The 20,865-nt window shown below is 41.2% G+C and overlaps 1 protein-coding gene across 2 annotated transcripts in view; it reads right to left on the reverse strand.

The window, feature by feature from the left end:
• Positions 1–17,023: 17,023 nt before the first annotated feature.
• LOC137257886 (inositol 1,4,5-trisphosphate-gated calcium channel ITPR3-like) overlaps positions 17,024–20,865 on the reverse strand; it is a 140,894-nt gene continuing 137,052 nt past the window's right edge. For both annotated transcript variants that reach the window (XM_067795379.1, XM_067795378.1), the window contains 2 exons: positions 20,555–20,692; positions 17,024–20,115 (listed from right to left, as the gene is read on the reverse strand). In XM_067795379.1, the coding sequence (XP_067651480.1) occupies positions 19,183–20,115; positions 20,555–20,692 (1,071 nt within the window). In that variant the 3' untranslated portion in view covers positions 17,024–19,182. The remainder of the gene's footprint in view (positions 20,116–20,554; positions 20,693–20,865) is intronic.

Below are 20,865 nucleotides of genomic sequence, written 5' to 3' on the forward strand. Positions count from 1 at the left end.
TTTACCTATAGATAACCACGCCCAAGGGAACGTGCGCGGTTCAGTGTCACTTGCTTTCAGAATTCCTAGAGGTACCAAACATTTGATAGCTGGACATTTCATTCAGTATTCGACGTTTTCTCTCTGAAAAAGAATTAGTCAAATGCCGCATATAACATAAGGTGGAACATAACCAGTGTGCCATTATAAGTTACCATGAGTTTATCTAGACGAGCACTCTCACTATATGCTTTAAATCTGGACTGAAGGAATGAAACAATCAAAATGGCGGCCTGTCGTGTCTGTATACCTTTTTTCTTTGTAAACGCACAATGTGTTGGTCCATACCATTGCATTCAGCTCAACAAATTACGTCCAGTACCGTGCAACGGTTCTAGACTGAAATTAAGTATTTATTCTAATTAAGCTGAACGGGAGCTGAAACGTCGAGTTGTTCTATGCGTGTGAACGGTCACATCACCTCGTGCAGACATTCCATCTTAGAATCGGTGCAATCGAACGTTCGAAATCCACAATGGCATTCGTTGTTAATATATTGTATATTACGGAACTCTCATGTAACACATGAAAACTTGAGCTACTGCTACTCTGTAAACATGAAAGTTTCATCAGTTTGGAGCTAGTCGAGGTTAGGTCAGCTTGACCTGTATTGGAATGCACACGTACAATAAAACAAGGGAGATAATTCTTGCCGACATGTTACTAAGGACGCGCATAGTCCAGTTTAGCATAGACAAATATACTTAACGCACGTGACCGGTTTATATATGCGGTTTGCACAGCAATGTCGGCTACCCCATTGGTCAAAATCGGTCACGTGCCGTAGATATATTTTCCTATGTTAAACTTTGCCGAGCAACAACTGATTCTCTATTGTGTGGTCTGTGGCGTCATTACACAATTGAACGTGACGTCAACAAAGAGTGCCGTCACACTTGCTTACCGTGTTTTACTGCACAGATGTACGTGAATAAAATGGACAATAAAGAAATTATTAAACTAGAGCAAGACTTTCATGTGGACTTATACGAAACTCGTGTCGTCGTATGACACACTTGCTCCGTTGGTCAAAATTATTCCCAGACCGCCGTCATAGAGCTGATATATTGCTGAGTGCGGCGTTAAACACCTTGCTAAACAAATCGTATTTCTGATGCTTCGAGGGAATCAGCTATGAGGTATTTAGATATTCTAAATGATTATCATCTGAATTATATCTATCTGCATGAGGAGGTATTTCCGTGTTGCGTCAACGCCCCGGTATTTCCTCGAGGGGACACTGGAGATGACACCACCACACGTATACAGTAACATCAGTTATGCAGGATCCATTACGACGTCACCAGGTGGATTTCTGGGTCTAGTTTAACCAATCGCCTGAAATAAATATATGTAAATAAAGGGGCGTATGTGCTGTGATACAATTGGTTGACCAGTCATGTTTGAATAAGGAAGGATTCCAGGACTCGGACGTTTCACAGCCCATGAATAATGTTTCTAATACGGTGTGGTTTGTCAGCTTATCTATAACGTACCTTTTTCCTTCTTGGGAATTAAATTAGCTATCAAATCTACTTCGATTTTAGTTTCTTTGATCACTAGAATTGCCTGAATTAGCCAAATTGTTGATCAAAGAGCCCCACTTAGTGCGGGTGTGTGCGCACAGTGTGGTGTGGGCGTACGCGCGCGTTTCGAAGGGGGTGGGGGACGGGGGACGAGGAGAGATTCCGCACCCGTCGCATAACCACTTTTACCTGCAGGCATTGCTATAGTAACAGGTAAACATTATAACATGATATCCAGGTAAGGCGATGTTTTCAGTTTGAAAAAAAATCATCACGTGCACCTCTGATCTCTTTGTCACTTAAAATAACATACCTGTACACCACTTCCTACCAGCCATATGTAAAGGTTGCGTTAAGTAGGTCACGGACTATGTAGGTCAGGAGTGGCTAGTGTAATGGGCTGCACTGTGCGTTACAGTAGAAATGTTCACAATGACTAGATGTTCGTGATAAACACAAAAACGTTTGTCGTTCTTACAAATTCGGTAATTCAAGAAGGACACATAGTTTCGCATTGTGAGCATGACTGACTGCATCAGTTAACGACCCTTCGACACGCATCAGTGGACCATACCAACAAGTACGTGAGGTCGGTACCCCTGCCCCGACACCTGGGGATTCAGTATAACACGTATATGTATATAGTGGAACCCTGTTATTCCGAAATGAACTGCTCCCGAATACCGAGCCGGGAGCACAGATGACTGTCTCTATACATACAAAGGCTGGTGTTGACGTGGGGACAACTCTACCCAAATAACGATGTCAACTAAAAGTGCATGACATGGAATACAAGCTGTGGGAGAGAGAATCACACGCTCACATATGTACTCACACAAAATAATCGACACATTCCTGCCCCAAACATACGTATTGAGTGAGTTTAGTTTTATGAGGCACTCAGCAATATTCCAGCTGTATAGCGACAGTCTGTAAATAATCGAATCTGAACCAGGTAAACCAGTGATTGGACAGAATGATCATAATTCCACGCAACTGGGTTACTATGACATGTAAGTTAGCGAGACTGACCACGCAGTCCTCTGATGACAAGCATGGGTACGGAAGATCAATCCTAACACGGATCTTCAGCGTTTCACATCACACAGAAACATCCATATACACCCAATAATAACATGCGGACGTGTATTCACACGTACATAAAAAGAGTCTCGCTAGATTTAAATACAACTAATTACGGTGGGGGGTTGCATTGTTTGGCGTTAGTAGCAGATGTAGTTAGATACAATGTAGTTGCACATATCGTCAACCATTTATAGTGGCGTTTCCAGTTCCGAATCCCCATCCTGCTTCATATTATGAAACGTTGTTGACAACGCACGTGGTTGACTTCACGTGTTTCAAAAGATGAAATAATATTCAATTAAAGTCGTTGGTTGATTCTATCTGTTTTGTTTTAGCTCACCTGAAGGTCTTGAGAAAGCCGAATGGTTTGACATGGTTGCCAAGCAATGTTTGACGCATTATGTTAATGCTTTCTCCAAATATTCAGTGTGGTTGTGCAAATAGAAACGAATGAGTTACACACTTACCAAAACATATTCTTGGATTAGAATATAGCATGGGGTGGTTAAATGTACCACGACACATTTAACTGTGCCTTCTGTGATGAATCGAGACAGAGAGACAGACAGTCTCTAGTACTCTGTCGGTATAAATTTAGAATATGCAGTAACTAGGTTACATAACACTTAATATGGCAACATTCCAGCAATATCACTGCGGTTGACACCAGAAATGGGCTTCACACATTGTACCCATGTGGGGAGTCGAACTCTGGCGTGACGAGCGAGCACTAGGCTACCCCGCCGCTCAGGCACTGGGTCATCCTTGTGGTTGAAGCGCCAGGGAACCTTTTGGTCAGTGGACATCTCGGTGAATCGATGTTTTCATTCGAACAAGGGTCCCATAGAATACGGTGAAAATATCGTGGAATTTACGGGGTTATTGTACCCAGAAATAAGCCACTGCCCTTGAGTAACGCAAAAGTGCCTACAATCACAGCTTACTGTGTTGAGGGTAAATCTACTGTCAGTGATATGGAATATAAATCTACAAGACACCCATCCCCGCGGTCAACCCTTTAGTCAGCTTCACCGTTCAACTTCACACAAACTATGCATGAGTTACCTGTAACCGATATCACGTGACTGGACAAGCACCTGTCACCGTGGACCGCGACGACAGGCAAGACCCGGGGGTAGTGTCACACCATGACCCCAGAGTAGGGGTCACGTCTCGCTGTCACGCCCATGGATAATGACATGTACCATGATGGACTGCCAACTGTAGCCGGGACTCAGAAGCCTTTGTAAATATATAGACTCCTGTCTCTGGAAGTTAATTGCAACGGGCTTGCTAGCTGTAAACTATTAATCACATAAAATGAAAGGCTGATCCAGGATTTGGAGAAGTAAGAGGTTAGCTGGATGAGTGACTGTAGCGACAGTCTGACCCCTGGATGATTCCATGTCTTCAGTCACATTCCAAATATATGCGTTGTCACCCGTCATTCCGTTCGAACCGTCATGCCTCTGCTGACCTAGCTGTAAATGGGTACCCGATGCCTCACGCCTTCACTTTTAAGGCATTTGTATGCGTAACACAGTGCTCAAAGTCAACCCAGTCCATCATTATTTAGATTTCTTAAGTCCGACCTTGACGGCCGACATTCTTTACATGTAGATGTTATATATTCAGTTTGTGGGAAAGGGGTGTGTGAATCAGCTTACTCTGTGTACTCGATGGCATGTAGGCTCCCGAGGTTTTGCTAGACAATGTAAAACCGGAGTGCGACGGACCTGGGAAAAGGTCTTACTTGCGAAAAAGTAAAACCTGTCATTACAAAGAAAAACCTCAAATGCGGTTATTCTGGGTAGACAAGAGATGACCTACTACATAGTGAGAAGCACACTTCAGGTTTACATAGTCTAGTCTAATTTCTTTCAGCGACACTTCAGTGGGTCTCTTTAATCTCGCCTTCGACGTTAATGTGTGGTTATTGGTTTTACACCATATTTAAACTATTGTAGCACTTACATCGAGTTACAGAAGAATAGACGTTATAGCGCATTTAAAGTCTGGAGGTAATAACATGGGATGAATCTGCAAGTCTGGAGTTCTAATCCACTATGTTCACCTTTATGGGGAATAAATTAGAAAAAGCCTAAAACTATCTTGATTAGTTACAATCGACAGTATATAAGGGAAATGTGTAATTTGTATTCTTCTTCACTTGCCGTTTAGAAGTGGCTATGTAAAATCTGCATCTGGATATATAAAGCAAAATCATTGATCAAATTTGCCGATTTCGAATCCATAACACAAATTGCACGGCAAGCCAAAGCAACCGATCGCGAGAGGAACAATGAAAAGCGCAGCGAACATTAAAACAGACTGAATCAGACGTTACAGTCACAAAGGTAGACACATCGGTTAAAAGTAACGTTTCTTCACTTTCTATATACAGTAGTGTACTATTAAAGGTAATGTACAGAAAATATGAATGTCTGTATCTTGTGGTCACTCTTCTTGTGAATTGTGTCCTGTCTCCTACCTACAGTCTTTATCCGACACCTATCCGGGAAGTACGAAATTGACTGGCAAGTAGGTTTTGAGGTCTTTCTCTATGTAACAGATTAGTTCTGTGGTTGATTGCTTGGTGAGTCCAAATAATTCAGTGACCAATGCTCGTATTATCAAACCTTCGTTTGTGAAGCACACACTTATTGATTTCACTTGCAAAAGTCACTTGCAATATCGTGCTGGATGAAATGGCTTGCTGCCAATTTTAGCAATATGTAGACCACAGCACGGCGTGCAGGTAAAATAGGCTTCACCACCGTCTATTGTTACCAACCTGAATGCAATACATAACGGCACAGGACCTATGGCAGCTGTGTACCCGTAAACTTCCCCAACGCACGTACAGATCCTAGCTCCATGATACCGAATCAAGGTATGTCGACTGTGAAGGTCTCACAGCGAAACAAACAAACTGAGAGACAAACAGTGTCAACGGCTCCATTAGAGAGCGTGACAGGTAACACGCCTTGTACGACACATCGCCGCTTGTCTTGCAGAACGGATGTTTTGTAGCTTCTCTGAATGGCTTTAGACAGCTTGACAGTTCGCAGACACTTTGTCACTTGAGCTGGGAATGTCCAAACGGACCACATGGACTGCCACTTGTGTGACAACCACGTCAGCCTCAACGGTAACGATGAATGTGGATTCGAACCCACAAACATGTTCAAGCACACATTTTCTCCATTTTTCAAACAACGAATCGACAATAGACTCTCTTTCAATCAGGTCTTGCTCTATACGTGTTCGGTTCTACTTACAATTTAGTTCAAGGTAACACAGCTCTGAATTGTTAAATGTTTCTATTAGGGACGGCAGCAGGCGACGGTAGCCTAGTGGTTGAGCGTCCACTCGACACGCTGAAGACCAGAGTTCGTTTCCCCACAAGGGTACAATTTGTGAAACCCACTCCTGGTGTCCCCCGGCGCCTTATTGATGGAGTATTGCTAAATGGGCGTAAAACCACACACTCACTCACTAACAAAGGGGCGTCGGGTAGACTAATAGTTGCAGCGGTCACTAAAATACCCATGGCAATTTTCACTTCGGGTACAATTTTTGAAGCACGTTTCTGTAGTTCCCCGCCATGATATTCATGGGATGTTGCTAAATTCGAAATTAATAAATAGTCACTCACTGACTCCTAATTCTTCGTGAGTGAGTGAGTGAGTTTAGTTTTACGACGTACTTAGCAATATCCCAGCTATACGGCGGCGCTCTGTAAATAATCAAGTCTGGGCTAGACAATCCAGAGATCAACAACATGAGCATCGATCCACTGGGTTCCGATGACATGTGTCAGCCAAGTCAGTGGGCCTGACCATCCGATCCCGTTAGTCGCATGGCAAACATCGGTTGCTGAAGGCCTATTCTACTCTGGGAGCTTCACAGGTCCTTAATTCTTAGTGACGGCGACTAACGGGATCGGGTGCTCAGACTCGCTGACTTGATTGACACATGTCATTGTATCCCAGTTCGATGCTCATCCTGGTCCAGACTCGATTGTTTACAACTAAATATAGCATATAGCTAAAATAAAGCTGAGCGAGATATGGTATCAGCAGATCCGGCCACGACGAAAGGGTTTATAACTGGGTTCCATCCAATTCCCCTACATGAAAGGTTTTTGAAGTAGCCTGTAAGTTATACCACCCGTATTAGACACCGGAAAGATCGATGGGGTGGGACTCTTTCCGCTGTTGATGCCTTAGGGTCACGTGGGCGTACAGTCGTACAGTCGTACAAGAATCCATTCAGACGCCTCCCATCTAAATATACAAATAATAAGAATTAACATAAATTTTCTACCACATTTTCATAACCAGATACTAATTAATGGTCCTTTCTGATACATGTATCTTCATGTCTAAATAATCAGCTGTCTATTGTACATTACTGGCTGTCAGTATAAACGACCTTGCTGATAAAAAAACTAAATATTACTTTTATAAGTACAGACACGTGATGGATATTTCAGAATTATGTACATTATGTACATGCCTAAGAATAAAACAGCTGTGGAATCTGTAGACAGCAGATGAAAAACAGTCTTCTTCCTAAAAATGTTTAAGGCCAGGAACACATACTGCTATAAATGAAGGAACAGTCATTCTTCTCTGGGAAATGTTTTATGCAATCTATCAGAAAGTTAAAGTTCTTCCTGTGTGAAATCGGTCATTGATTCTAGGGCACCAGGTATACGTGATTGACTGGAGATATGTTGAGATATGTTTCAATACAATACCCTAACTACCGACCGCAGTGCAGTGATCCGGATCCGGGTCGAAGGTCATAGGTCACTTTTTCACCCGTATTACTTGCTTGAGATACAGGACGTCAAACGACTTGTCACGCCATTTGTGAAAGAAGCGGAGTAAAATCCCCCTCATAAACCTTTTATATGACTGTGAGTATTACGATTTGGAACTTGAACTTCATTGTTAACCTCATCTCCAGAAGTCAACGAAGGGAAGTTTCTAAACTGTTTACTTGTGATATTTGTAGTAGACAGGAGTATTCACCACATAGTACCGCCATGATGGAGTTACTCCGCTGTAAATAGTCGTCACAGGTTTGCGCCCCTTGTCTTATGGACGGCGGCACTTTTACGACGCTTCTTCCTAACATTTGTATGCGAGAAGAGTTTTAGTGAGGTAAGTCACATAGGACAATTAGGTTCAGATACCATCTTGCCGGTTCCAAAATTAACTTGTATTCAGCAAAAACAAAGGCAAGATACAAAAGATTCACAATAGAGTTTTCATGTACAATGCAACTGAGTGAAATCTACAGTAATGGGTCACAAATATAAAGTCAACTCACCAAAGTTTTGGTGTGAGAGCGAGAAACAGTTTTATTGAATTGAGCGGTCAGGCAGCGGTTGTGTAGGTCAAGCGTTGACAGAGAGGTTGGCAGATATTTCCTCCATTTAATCTGTGTATGTCCTGTGTCGTCAACAGACAACCAGCCTTTATGTATAAAGTCACTAATTCTTGAATGTTAGAGCTCATGTCGTCATTAATGTAGAATTCTCTAGTAGGCTCCCGGAAGTACGCACAACTAATCACAAAATATCGTCAAAGGGGGGTATCTCTAGCGAACTACCCTAAGGGCCTGCCGAGAAAATACTAATAGCACTGGACATTTAGAATATGAAATGTGACCCATATTAATTATTTCTTAATTAATATTAATTTACAGAAAATACACTCTCGTAAACTATTTTTTGTAATTACTGATAAATATTTTTCTGGTCGGAGTAACGGTTTAAACATCCTGTAATATTGATGTCGTGAGCTTGAATCTAAGTTGGATGTCTATTCTTGATTAAATATGTCTAAGGGGAAATTCATATATAAACCTATTCACATCGCCAGCTATCTGGCACAATGAAACCCAAACCGTGAGAAAATAATAAATTTCTGAAAACAGTTACCCCAGCATGTTTTCCCAAAGTATACAGATTAAGTGCACATTGTAACATTTAGAATCTTTAACCAAAATTTAAACATCTTATCTGAGAATGAATATATATTAATGGAAATTTGCATTCGCCATATACCATGCCGTTAGGTGTCTTTAGGCTTACATTGAGGTACTTTTTACAGGATAAAAGATGAACTCTCTCTATACAATCGAACCGCTGAAAACTCCATATTTCAGCTTCACATAATAAAATGGGTTGAATCTGTGTATTAAATATCTTCAAAAACACTTTGGGTGACATAGTTCCAGCTTGGTATAAAATCGATAAAACATGTGTTAAAGCCTTCTTTCCACGTAAAGCTACGTTCTGTGTACATTAAGTCAAATTCATTCGATTTGAAAACAAAACATCTAAGTAGAAATACTGATCGGATACATTAATAAATTCACCGTCATAAAACCAGAGCTCGCTTGTAGCCTTTGGACCAGACCTCCTAAATACACTGGGCAAAAAAAGAAACGCGTAGATAAAATCTGTTTTTCAAAGAATTATGTTTCAATAAAAATGCTTAAAATCAACATTAATGTCATTGCTAACTGTGAATACAGCCCGTATACTAATTCATTGTGCACGAACGCAACATTTGGGGAACTGAAAAAAAATATAGTACCTTAAAACTTGGAGCAGCTGCATGGAGAAAAGGTGTAAGCATGTTGCACGTGCAAAGGTGAATACTAAAGCTTCACACTGATGGGTATACAAAGTGTGACAGTCCCGTTGTGAATCACCCTAAGCTGTTCCGTATTTGCGACCCTTAAGATGCCAAGACCGAATGAACAGTGTAGAAACAGAGCCATTGGACGTCTGGAAGCTGGAGAAAGTCAGCCATTAGTAGCCAGGCACTTCAACGTGAGGCAGAGAACAATCAGTGCAACATACACAGCCAACAATGTTCCTGGACTTCCTAGAATATCAGGACAAACCATCAGAAATTGCCTAGGACAGCATGGGATACAACCAGTGCGATCACGTACAGTTCATGTTCTGCGACATCAGCATCGTCGTGCACGTCTGTAATGGTGCAGAAACGTTCGACTATGCGTCCTAATGAACTGGAGGAGGATCTTGCTTAGTGATGACTCACTGTTCTTGCTGTATCGCCATGATAGTAGCATACGCACGTAGAAATGAAAGCTGCTCTCGACATTGTATTCGTGACGTTGATAAATACGGCGATGAAAGTGTCATTATGTGGGCAGACATATTCTTGAATGGTCGGACAGATCTGGTGTACGTACAGAGATGCTTAACGGCTGTACGCTACCGTGATGAAATTCTCCAACGTCACCTTATTCCCGCCATTAACATCAGAGGAGAGTATGTCAAGAAACTCAACGCCAGAGCAAATACAGCACGCGTTACCATGGACTATCTTGCCAGCATCAATGTGAATGTGCCATGACCATCCAAATCGCCGGATCTCACACCCACTGAGCATTTGTGGTATCTTCTAGATAGACGTGTGGACGCCCACAGCCTCAACCACAGACGCTACAACAGTTGAGCCATACATTGCAGCATGAGTGGAGAAAGATTCCACAATGCCAGATTCGACGACCCCGTCAGTCCATGCCGGGGCGGTGCAGAGCAGTGATCCATGCTTGTGGTGGTCACACTAGGTACTGACTTTGTCACAGTGCCGGCATTTCCCAGAAGTCCCCAAGATCATATGACTGTATGTAGTGGAGGAAACATGTTCCTAACAATGTAAAGTTTGGTTGTTACACATTCTTTATTCATTGTGTATTCCGATTATATAAAACACGTTAAGATAAACTGATATTTTAAGCATGCGTTTCTTTATTTTTGGCCAGTGTCCTACAATTTCTGTCTTGCTTAAATTATCTGTTAACTTCCAATCTTTGTAACGGCTTTCCTGTATTTTTAATTGATTTTGTGAACAGACCACAGTATCCGAAAAATGGAGCATAAGGACGTGTCTGTGAAACGGAGCCATTTATTGATATTTCTTCCACTTAAACTGTGGCCTCAGGAGTTTTGTATTTGTATTTAAAAATATGTGGAGAATCCTGAAAACGTTTTGGAATAGCATTTATAAATATTCTATAATGTTGTTCTCTCAAGAGAAAATAAAGAATGGTGTTTACATATAATTGTGGGCCTAGATTACCATTTTTACATTGCCTCTAGTATATGTGTTATCTATGCAACTATTGAATTAACGATATCTGAAACACGCAAATACCTTGTTAAAATTCTTAAAATGATGTGAAATAGCTGAGAAAGTAATGGGAAATGTGTTAAAGCTAAACTTACATAGATCAATATGCAACATAACAGGCAGGAAACAACTGACAATAGCGAGGCTAGTGCGTCAAGAGGATGCAGCAAATTGCAGTAATATGTCACAGATGATCCACAGAAACAGTCTGTGATACTCAATAATAATAATATAATACTTACTACCAGTATGCAAAATCCAGCTAATGTTAAATCAATGCATTTACTAGGTTATGTTTCTAAGTCGTCTACACGTTGGTAACGTAATTAAATTGAAGTGAAGATTATTAACATTATCGGACACCCTCTACTAATGCTTCATCAATACATAACGTTCATTGTTTTGTAATAATTTATGATAAAAAGTGGGTCATTAGCTACAGAGCTACTATACAATTAAGGGTAACACAGATTACCAAAAATGTTTTGCTTCCGGTAGTTTTTCAGTTTCCTCATCTAATGCCTTTTTATGCAAGTAAGATCACATTGATTTCTGGTCAATAATGGATGATATTAAGTACAAGACAAAATTCTATTCCAATTTTGTCATGTTACATTATAACGATTGGAACCAAATGGTCAGGAAGATAACATATGGTGCTAATGTATGTTGCCGGTTTCTACATTTCCTCTTTGACATGTATTGTTCCAGAGTTAAAAGCTGTATCCCACCCACTGACATTGATTCTGATGGGGAGAGTTATACTTCTTTAAAGGGAATATCAACATTACTGTAATGACATTTATGTATTCTTAATCTGTGTTTTTCGATTTGTCACAGAAATCAAGTCGAGTACACTCCCACCAAAATACCTGTCAATGTCATGACACTGAACGTGCCAAGTGAGTGCTCCCTGTTCTTGATTTTTGCACAGCATGTTCCATGAATTGTTACCAGTTAAAATCTACTAAAATTTCACAGAAAGTCAATACTTTATTGTTTATGAATATATATTTGGCTATTGGTACGGAAGCGCTGAAGGGACATGAGTATGAGAATTTTTGTTAATATATATTTCGTGCGCACGAGATACTATAGCGTGCGCATGATATAATATAGCGTGCACACGATTTACGAAAGCGTGCGCACGTTATACGAAAACGTGCGCACGATACAATATAGCGTGCGCACGATATACCAAAGCGTGCGCACGATATGATAAAGCGTGCGCACGATATAATAAAGCGTGCGCACTATATAACATAGCGTGCGCACAAAATGAAAGGAGACACGTATTTTTAAATGTTAAATCGTGCGCACGAGATACTATAGCGTGCGCACGGTATAGTATAGTGTGCGCACGATTTAACAAAACGTGCGCACGATTTAACAAAGCGTGCGCACGATTTTACATAGCGTGCGCACGATATGATATAGCATATTGTGCGCTCGATTTAGCAAATCTTGCAACACTGACATGGTTTCAAATGGCTTTGACACGACACGAGGCATCAGTATTTCGTGCGCACAATTTAGTATATCGTGCGCACGCTATAGTATCTCGTGCGCACGATATATGATTTAAAAAATCTTCTCCCGTCATATCGTGCGCACGCTATATTATAACGTGCGCACGCTTTCGTATATCGTGCGCACGCTATATTATATCGTGCGCACATTTTAGTATCTCGTGCGCACGAAATATATATTTAAAAAATTCTCATACTCATGTCCCTTCAGCGCTTCCGTATATTGGCACCACTTTACAGAGAACTGGTGTTCTACAAGACTTTGGTATATTTAGATTCCACCTAAGTTGATGGCATGATATAATGCACTAATGAAGAAGGGAAAAAGGAGCGGAATTAAGCAACAACCTTGTCTTAAACTAAATGGACAATCGAAAAGATCTGTAACCCCGTCTTTGCAACGCACACAAGAACGAACGTTAGAATATATTGATTTCAAAATGCGTACCGTTTACACATGTAAACTGCCATATTTCAGAAAGATTGATCGAAATGAACGCTTATTAAAATCTACAAATGCTATGTACAACGTATACTTTCTTTTTGATAATGCTTTCAGGAGCAGTGCATACAGAGTAAATATGTCATCCGTAGTAGGTTATACCTTTCTAAAACCAGCCTGGGATTCAGGATTGTTATTACGCATATTGGCCCAGTTTGATAGTCTATTTTTCAGAATGAAAAAGTAAACACTTTCCCCAATATACTCATTAATGATATACCCCGATAATTATCTGGATCGTTTCTGTCCCCCTTTTTATGAAGTGGAATTATTATAGAGCTTGACCAAGTGCGGGAAAACATTCCATTTTCAAACAGTTCATTGAAACATTTCGTAAGGAACGGCATAATTTCAAATCTAGAACATTTTATCATTTCTGTTATGACCTCGTCAGGTCCAGCAGCTTTCCACATTTGAAGATGATTGATCGCTTCTAATATTTCCTGATCAGCAATGGGACCGTCTAGTACAAGTAGCTCTACTTCTGTATAACAATAATTGTTGGAATCTGAAGTACTAATTACGTCGTCAAATATCTCACCGCTTGAATATGACATGATATATAATATAATACCCCTGTAAATAGCCATACACTTTCACATTAACCCTAAACAGTTGAAATGCGTAACGTATGTGTGAAAGTTTCTGGCCAGATTTGTTTGTAGTTGAATCGTGAAACCTCCTATTATCAACATCAACTTCAGAATGAAGATTTATGGATTTCAACTTCTTTATTATGGGAACACAACGTTTCGGAGTTAATGCTTCCTCCTTCATCAGGTGGATGAAGGAGTAAGCGGTGATATCCATAAATCTTCATTCTTATGTATTTCACTTCTAAATGCCATTTAAGAACTTAACATCAACTTCATCATCTTCATGAAATCGGAAGTATCTATGTAATACATCATCATTTGAGGATGCTGAGGGCTTATTAGCATTACCAGTTCGGGAATTTAGATCACCACACAAAACAGCATGTGTATCACGAAGTTCCGAATGCTTATGTAGTAAAAAATCCTCCAGTTTATTTAAACCACAGTTAGTATCAACATAGTTAGTCTTCAGGTGGCATATATGTGCATATGACATTTACATGTTTACCAATTATAGCAAGTAAAGATTTTGACATGTGTATGCATATAAAATTGTCTACATCTGTAGCTATCAGCTTACAGAACTTGCTGATAGACTGATGTATACATACGCAGACACCTCCTTAAAATCTGCCATAATCACACAGGTTCTGCACTTGCATCCAGTAATTAAAACTGACCACAATTTTAAGCATTTAGTGCTGACATTTTTATCACCATGATTTATACTTATATGTGTAAGAATATTTTCAAGTAGATGATATTTTGTGCGAAACTGGAGTTGATGTGTTTTGCTGCCTGTGCTAGGAAAATACGCCGATGTATTGGCCAAACAGCGTGTGTCATTGTAGTTTTAAGGCCGGACTGTACCCATTTGTATATGGAATGACTGTTTAAATATTGGATGATTATTGAAAAAAATATAAGGTTACTATAGAAGTCTATGGGAAACCATTTGGTGTTGTCTAACCTCAGTGGGCGTAATACCGGTGCCACTGTCAGCAGTACCCTGTGAGACACGATCTTGGCCTCGGCAGGAATGCTACGGCAGGGTTGCTTTCCACTTCGCTTGCCGTTTCCTCGTATGGGTACGAACTACAGAATCTCGTACGTTGGCAGACCCGGCTGCTCCACTGGTTGAACGAGGTACTGTCACCAGCTGGACATCCTTGCAGTAGCCGAACATATTTGTCCCCTTCAAAGCCTGAAGTTGCTGACGTTGACGTGACGTTAGGTCACTGGAGATACCAAGTCCCGCTGCCTTGAAAGCCGGTATGAACTGAATTTGAGGGTAATGAACCTTGATGGAGTAGGCGCAGATTGATTAAACGTTGGTGCAGATTTCCGCAGTTGGTATAACACAGGTGTCAGTCATCAATGATCAGCTGGGATCACCATGGAGAGGTGCGTATAAAGATGTGTCAAAACCACAGTGGTTCGAATCTCTGTTTGGGCACTACTTTTATAAATACAAATGATGTATGTATGAGTTTTGCAGTCGCATATTGTTTTTATTTGTTATGAGGGATATATCTTTCAGATTTGGACGAAATCGATGAGGAAATGAATATTTTAGAAAATATTTTAGACATATGTGTGTAATGAGTATATTATAAAACTGAGTTGCATGCAGAGGTCAAATGACACGACAGAACGCTTCTGCGTGTACTCACGGTCATGTGATCGGCTTCTTGGCCAATGAAAAAGCCATCTATCGTGTTGTGGTTTAGAAGAGTCAGTTATAAGCTTGTCCAGATTCTCAGATGGAATCCTGTCCTGGTTATACTTATGGAAGTCTTTCCTCATTACCTTATCCACACCTGACATTAGCCTAGCACCAACAGACGTTACCTTAGCACAACAGACATTACCAGCAGAAGATGTAATAAAGATTTATTAGACAATATCAAGATGTACAAATGTGATGTTTACATAGTGCGCGTGGTGATCACGTGAAAGATGTGCGCGCATGCAGATCATGTGCACGATTCATACACAAATCTACATTCTATACCCCGACATCTACATCAAGGTGGGCGTCTGTGACAACTCATTGTCCGATAGTAAGATTTTACAACATTGCTTATCAGAGACTCCTGTCCTTATCTGGGTTTATACCGGACACATGGGTTTACGCATACGTCAGGTGGGCATATACTCAAATAGTGAACGTGAGATTGCTTTTAATCAGGTATACGCCAGCCATTGCAGTCATATATACATGTATACGTAAGATAGGATATAATGGAACATATTTATATAAAGAAAGGAAAAACAACACTTTCACTAGTGAGGCTTTTAAAGGGCTACCCTGTGATATGTGATAGACTGCAGTATAAAATTATGAAGAACTATACTCGCGCAACATAAAACATATATACGCTAGTCTGAAACTTGTATATATTATATATGGGCTAATAATGGAACTCAAACGGCACACTTAGTCAGGTGGACATTCACTTTGTATCAATGTGCATATTGATCAATAGTATATACATGTACAGACTGAGCGTATGTCAGACTAGCGTATACACGGGTATGCACTTACACCGGTCTTACATATACACGGATACAGATGATTGTTTTCGTAGGCCATGACGACCAGATGTGACCGGAGACAAATGTCAGATGAATTCATACTTTTCCAACTAAAGCATCAGATTTTAGACATCACGTATGTATAAGTCATCTTCTATATCCACTTAAACATGTAGTTCCGTGTGTAGTGTTTCCTCTAATAACCACCCAAGCGTATATTAGGCTTAGGATTACGTAGTATCCATTGACCCGTGTCATGTGGAGGACAGGAAGTTACGACGAAAAGGACCATTCCTTAATCGATCTATTTTTGCATCAAGGGAGAGTACATTTATGAAAAAACGTATGCGGCGCTTATTAGAGGAAATACGGTACACTCTAAGATGCCTCACGTGGTTAACAGGTCTGGCAGCATTTTACATAGCGCGTGGAGAAATCCTGTTCGTATATTAATAACTTTTGTGTAAGTCTTGACGGAAATTTTGTCCGTTAGCTTTGGGAAACAGCTTCCGTGGAACCTGGATGCAAGTTCTACAGAGTAATGGCTGTCATGGAAACGAAGGTCTATATTAATTGTAATGGAATCGTATGTACAAGAAACGTATCCTGTTTAAAGAAACCCCGTGAGTCATTAATATAACCAGCGTCCAACTGTCAGATCAGGATCTCACTAACAGAAACCAAGAAACTGCAACATCTATATCCTAGCAAAACATCACAACTAACAACTCGGAGACCTGCTACATCAGTCGGCTACTCCCGTTCAAGCCGGTGCTCCGTTGGATAACCAACGTAAACACCCGAGGTCACCTTTCGTTCCTTTCCGTAACCGACCGTCGGTTGTTCCAGAATGATGGTTTGATAGTCATACGAGTACAGACGCTTGATGATGAATAGGCATCTACTGTATCACACAGTCGAGTCATCCAGACTGAACCATGATATTAAGTTTTCCACGTATGGAGAGTGACAATATTGGACGACGGTAGGAAAACATAAAACAATAAGTACTTAAAAGTATGTCTGAAAATGTGTCTATTTATGTACAGATCATTGCATAAACATAGTCATGCTCGCATTTCACTGATTTCAGAGAAACATATCTCGGTGCCAATATCGAACTGACAATTAAAAATGGTAACAGGTGACAGAATGACGCCATCATATAATAAAACCTTTTACTACAACCGTTTGAGTAAAACACAACCGTATGTATAACGACATATGTCTATGAGTTCAAGGAACTGACGCTGTCGGAAGTTCTACAAACACATGAAAATGGTAAATAATACAACCGGGTAGTTACTAATGCCTTATGGAAGGTGAAGAACTAGCAACCAAGACGCTAGTAGTATGTCCGCTATATTAGGGCGTCAGCTAAATACAGACACGCTGTTCAACGCTCTTGCTCATACCGACAGAGCTGTTATCGTAATCTAGCCTACCACCGACCAGCGGATCCTTGCTTGGCAAAGAGTCATCACTCTGCAGAGGTCTGTGGCGTCTTGGGGACCGGGCCAGCCGCTAAGACCACCCTATCTGGCTAATGATGAGCCCCAGTTGCTGCTTCAGGAGTACATGGGTCAATGTTTGAATTAAACACGAGTTGGAGGGATATAGTTTTTGTTATGCTGCAATTCAAGATGACATGACAGCATGGGTTGAATAACGAACGGTTAATAGTAAAGATTCAGTATAATGATAAAATGCATTCTCAGGCGTCGAATGTTGGAGAGGTCGCCTTACAAATATTTTGACATAAATGTGATTAAAAACACGTAAGGTACAACAAAATAGTTCGTCTTTCGTAAGGTATGCTTTGTTCAGTAAGTGTAATAATTTGTTTATCCTTCAAACCCCGAACTTCCTGTCATGGCCAGAATTTAATTATATTTCATGTCTGGTGTTTTGAGAGATACAATAAAATGTATTGAAAATACGTTTTCAGATATTAAAGTGTAAAGCGACGGGTGTCTTGTAATTGTTTGTGCATTCAGATTTACACTTTAGGTTACTGATATACACATTTTGAAGAACAGAACCCGGATTTGAGGCGGACAAACCGTCATTTTGCAAACGAGCTATTCAAACGAAAATAACACTTCCGATTCTGACGAACAAGAACTGCTTTTGTTGTCACCTCATGTGTTAGAAATGTTGGCATTTGTTTGGCTGCGATGAATGCATGATTTCCGAGCAGGATTATTTACAGCAGTTCTATTTACACAAATTATAGGAAAAATTGAATGACTGTTAATATGAAGAACTGAAAAGAATGAGATCATTAAAAGGGAGCACGAGATGAGTGATGTTATTTCGTGGGTACTCAAGCAACGTGAAATGACGTCACGCAGGAGATTTCAGCAGATACAATACAATGCGCATGTTAAGCATCGTGGAATGATCAAGATATAATATGATATACAAGGGTCAGATTGAGTAGTATTACTTGTGGGAAAACTCTAGTTAGGGCAGAAAATACCGGGTTGGGAGAAAATGGAAGCTCTATACTCATTCTAAATCGGTGTGAGTGTGTACCTACTTTAACAGATTAGAAACGTCAGATGTTTGTACTACCAGTGACAGGCGCTATTGGTAGTTGATCGAAATACATAAGTCTAAGATCAGCGGGGAAAACACTGCAATTCTCAAAAACTACGAATCATTCTCAAGCAGGTAATTTGTTCAGGATACTTCCAATGTAGCTGAAAATGGAATTTTGACGAACATTGATCTGGTTATAATATGTGCTTGAAGAACGTCTGAATTATCAGTCTTTAAATGAGTTGTTTTCCTGTCAGAATTGCTGTTGGTGCGAACTTATTTCTTGGAGCCAAAAACGTCCAAGGCTTTTCCTTTAGAAATGATGTACACAACGATGCTTGGTCACAACAGAAAGGGTACTGCTCGATGCTTATTTAACACATCATGCACCATACTCTTGTATCATCACATCTATTGTAGTACACCTGGTTTCAGCGGCGGTTGTCTCCCCTTTCTGATAAAGGACCAGCAGCTTGTGCCAGTCTTAGAGAGGCTTGTACACTGACAGATACTAGTAAGTCAAACTGGAGCTACATCGTCACTACAACGGCACTAGCATTTACATACATGAATAACAGTTTTGTAAGCAATCATTAACTGGCATTGACCCCTGAGAAACGCTTGCGTTAATGTTTATATTCTTGTCTCGTATCTGCCGTAATCGCCGCTGCCAGTGCTGTCGGCGTCTCCCTCCCTCTCCCTCGTGGGCGCTTCCTGGTCAAGACCGTAAACTGGACCCTCGAGGGGGTCCGGATACTGTCCTGGCATGGTGCGTTCAGCACCCTCTCTCAAACTGTGCAGCGACTCGGTTTCTGGGAAGAAAACAGTAGCTCCGCGTGGACTTGTAGACCTGCTGTCGATCCATTTAGGACTGAGCATGCTCATTGCCTGCATGCCCAGATCCCGTGACGGAGGTTCCCGACGTGTATGTACTGGGCTCAGACCCATCAAATCTGTTTCGCTTCCCTGTCTGGAACGAGAAGGGCTTCTCGTACCTGCGTCGTATCGTACTGGACTCAAATTTCTGACATAGGGTTCCTCAGAGTCGAACCTAGATGGACTTGGACCGCGGAAGAACCTCGGGTCTGCTTCATGCCGAAGTGGACTCACACTCCTCATCGCTCTATGGCGGTCGTGATGGCGGTGGCGATGGCCACTGATGAATGCTGCATGATCAGAAATGCTTGGCCTTCGATACATGTCCGCGTGATCAGAGATACTGGGTCTGCGAATGGGGAAATCCGAGTGGTCGGAGATACTTGGTCTCCTTAGAAGATCTGAATGGTCTGTAATGCTAGCTCTCCTTAGCTGGAGTTCCGACGCATGGCCGTGTTCGGAGATGCTGGGTCTACGGTGAAGGGGTCCAAGTCCAGGCAGTGGGCTCAGCTGCATCATGCGACTGTCGTCCCCGAGCTGAGCGGTTGCGGCAGCGGGTGAGATCTGCATCAGTGGGTCTGGTTCTGTTGGGCCAGGGAGACGGGCTCGACGGCGGAATGATCCCAAACGATGTTTCTGTTCCCAGATCTTTTGACGCATTTTCTCTTCGCGTCTCTTCTTTTCCAGTTCCTAGGAAGACAGAATCGAGAATGAGGACTGCATATGTGAATTTCAATGTTTACCAATCTAAAACGTATACAACCTAATATTTGACGCCATAATTTAGCAACAAATGCCTGTTGATTGTATAACAGTAAACACACATCGCGTTGGCACTGTATCCAGGTAAGCGGAACGCCGCACCCTAATATATGCCATTTATCTACGAATATTTATGATGTAATCATGGTTATGATGTAACCCTGAACCGGATGGTGCTTTATCCTTTTTATGAGTAGTATATCTTCTGAACAGTATTGTAAATATGGAAATGACCACGAGAAAAGATACATATTTAAAACCACACATAAAACTGGCACAATGAATAAAAAACAAACAAAAAAAAAACCAGAAAAAAGAGAAGACTACATATCATTTCAAATTGATAGCGATGAGTGATGTCCCTTACCTCCGTCCTCTGTTTCTCCACTATGGACGTGACCTGGTACAGGAGGTCATCCAGCTTGGTCTCTGTGGAGTCTTTACCCATGGAGGCCAGCGACAGGGCGCGGTCCAGCGGGAAGAAGTCGAAGTTCTCCTTCCCCAACTGTTGGAGAGGAAGTAGTGTTATCATGTAGTGAGAGTGTTATCATGTAGTGAGACACGGTGAAGTCTGGGCTGTGGACGTACTAGAGAAACGCCAGTTGTCGTTAGAGTATGTGGGTTTCCATTTGTACACTGGTATACATCCAGTTCAAGTACAAGGTGCCTATCTGCCCG

This window comes from Haliotis asinina, chromosome 12 (assembly GCF_037392515.1).
Source record: "Haliotis asinina isolate JCU_RB_2024 chromosome 12, JCU_Hal_asi_v2, whole genome shotgun sequence".
Lineage (NCBI taxonomy): Eukaryota > Metazoa > Mollusca > Gastropoda > Lepetellida > Haliotidae > Haliotis > Haliotis asinina.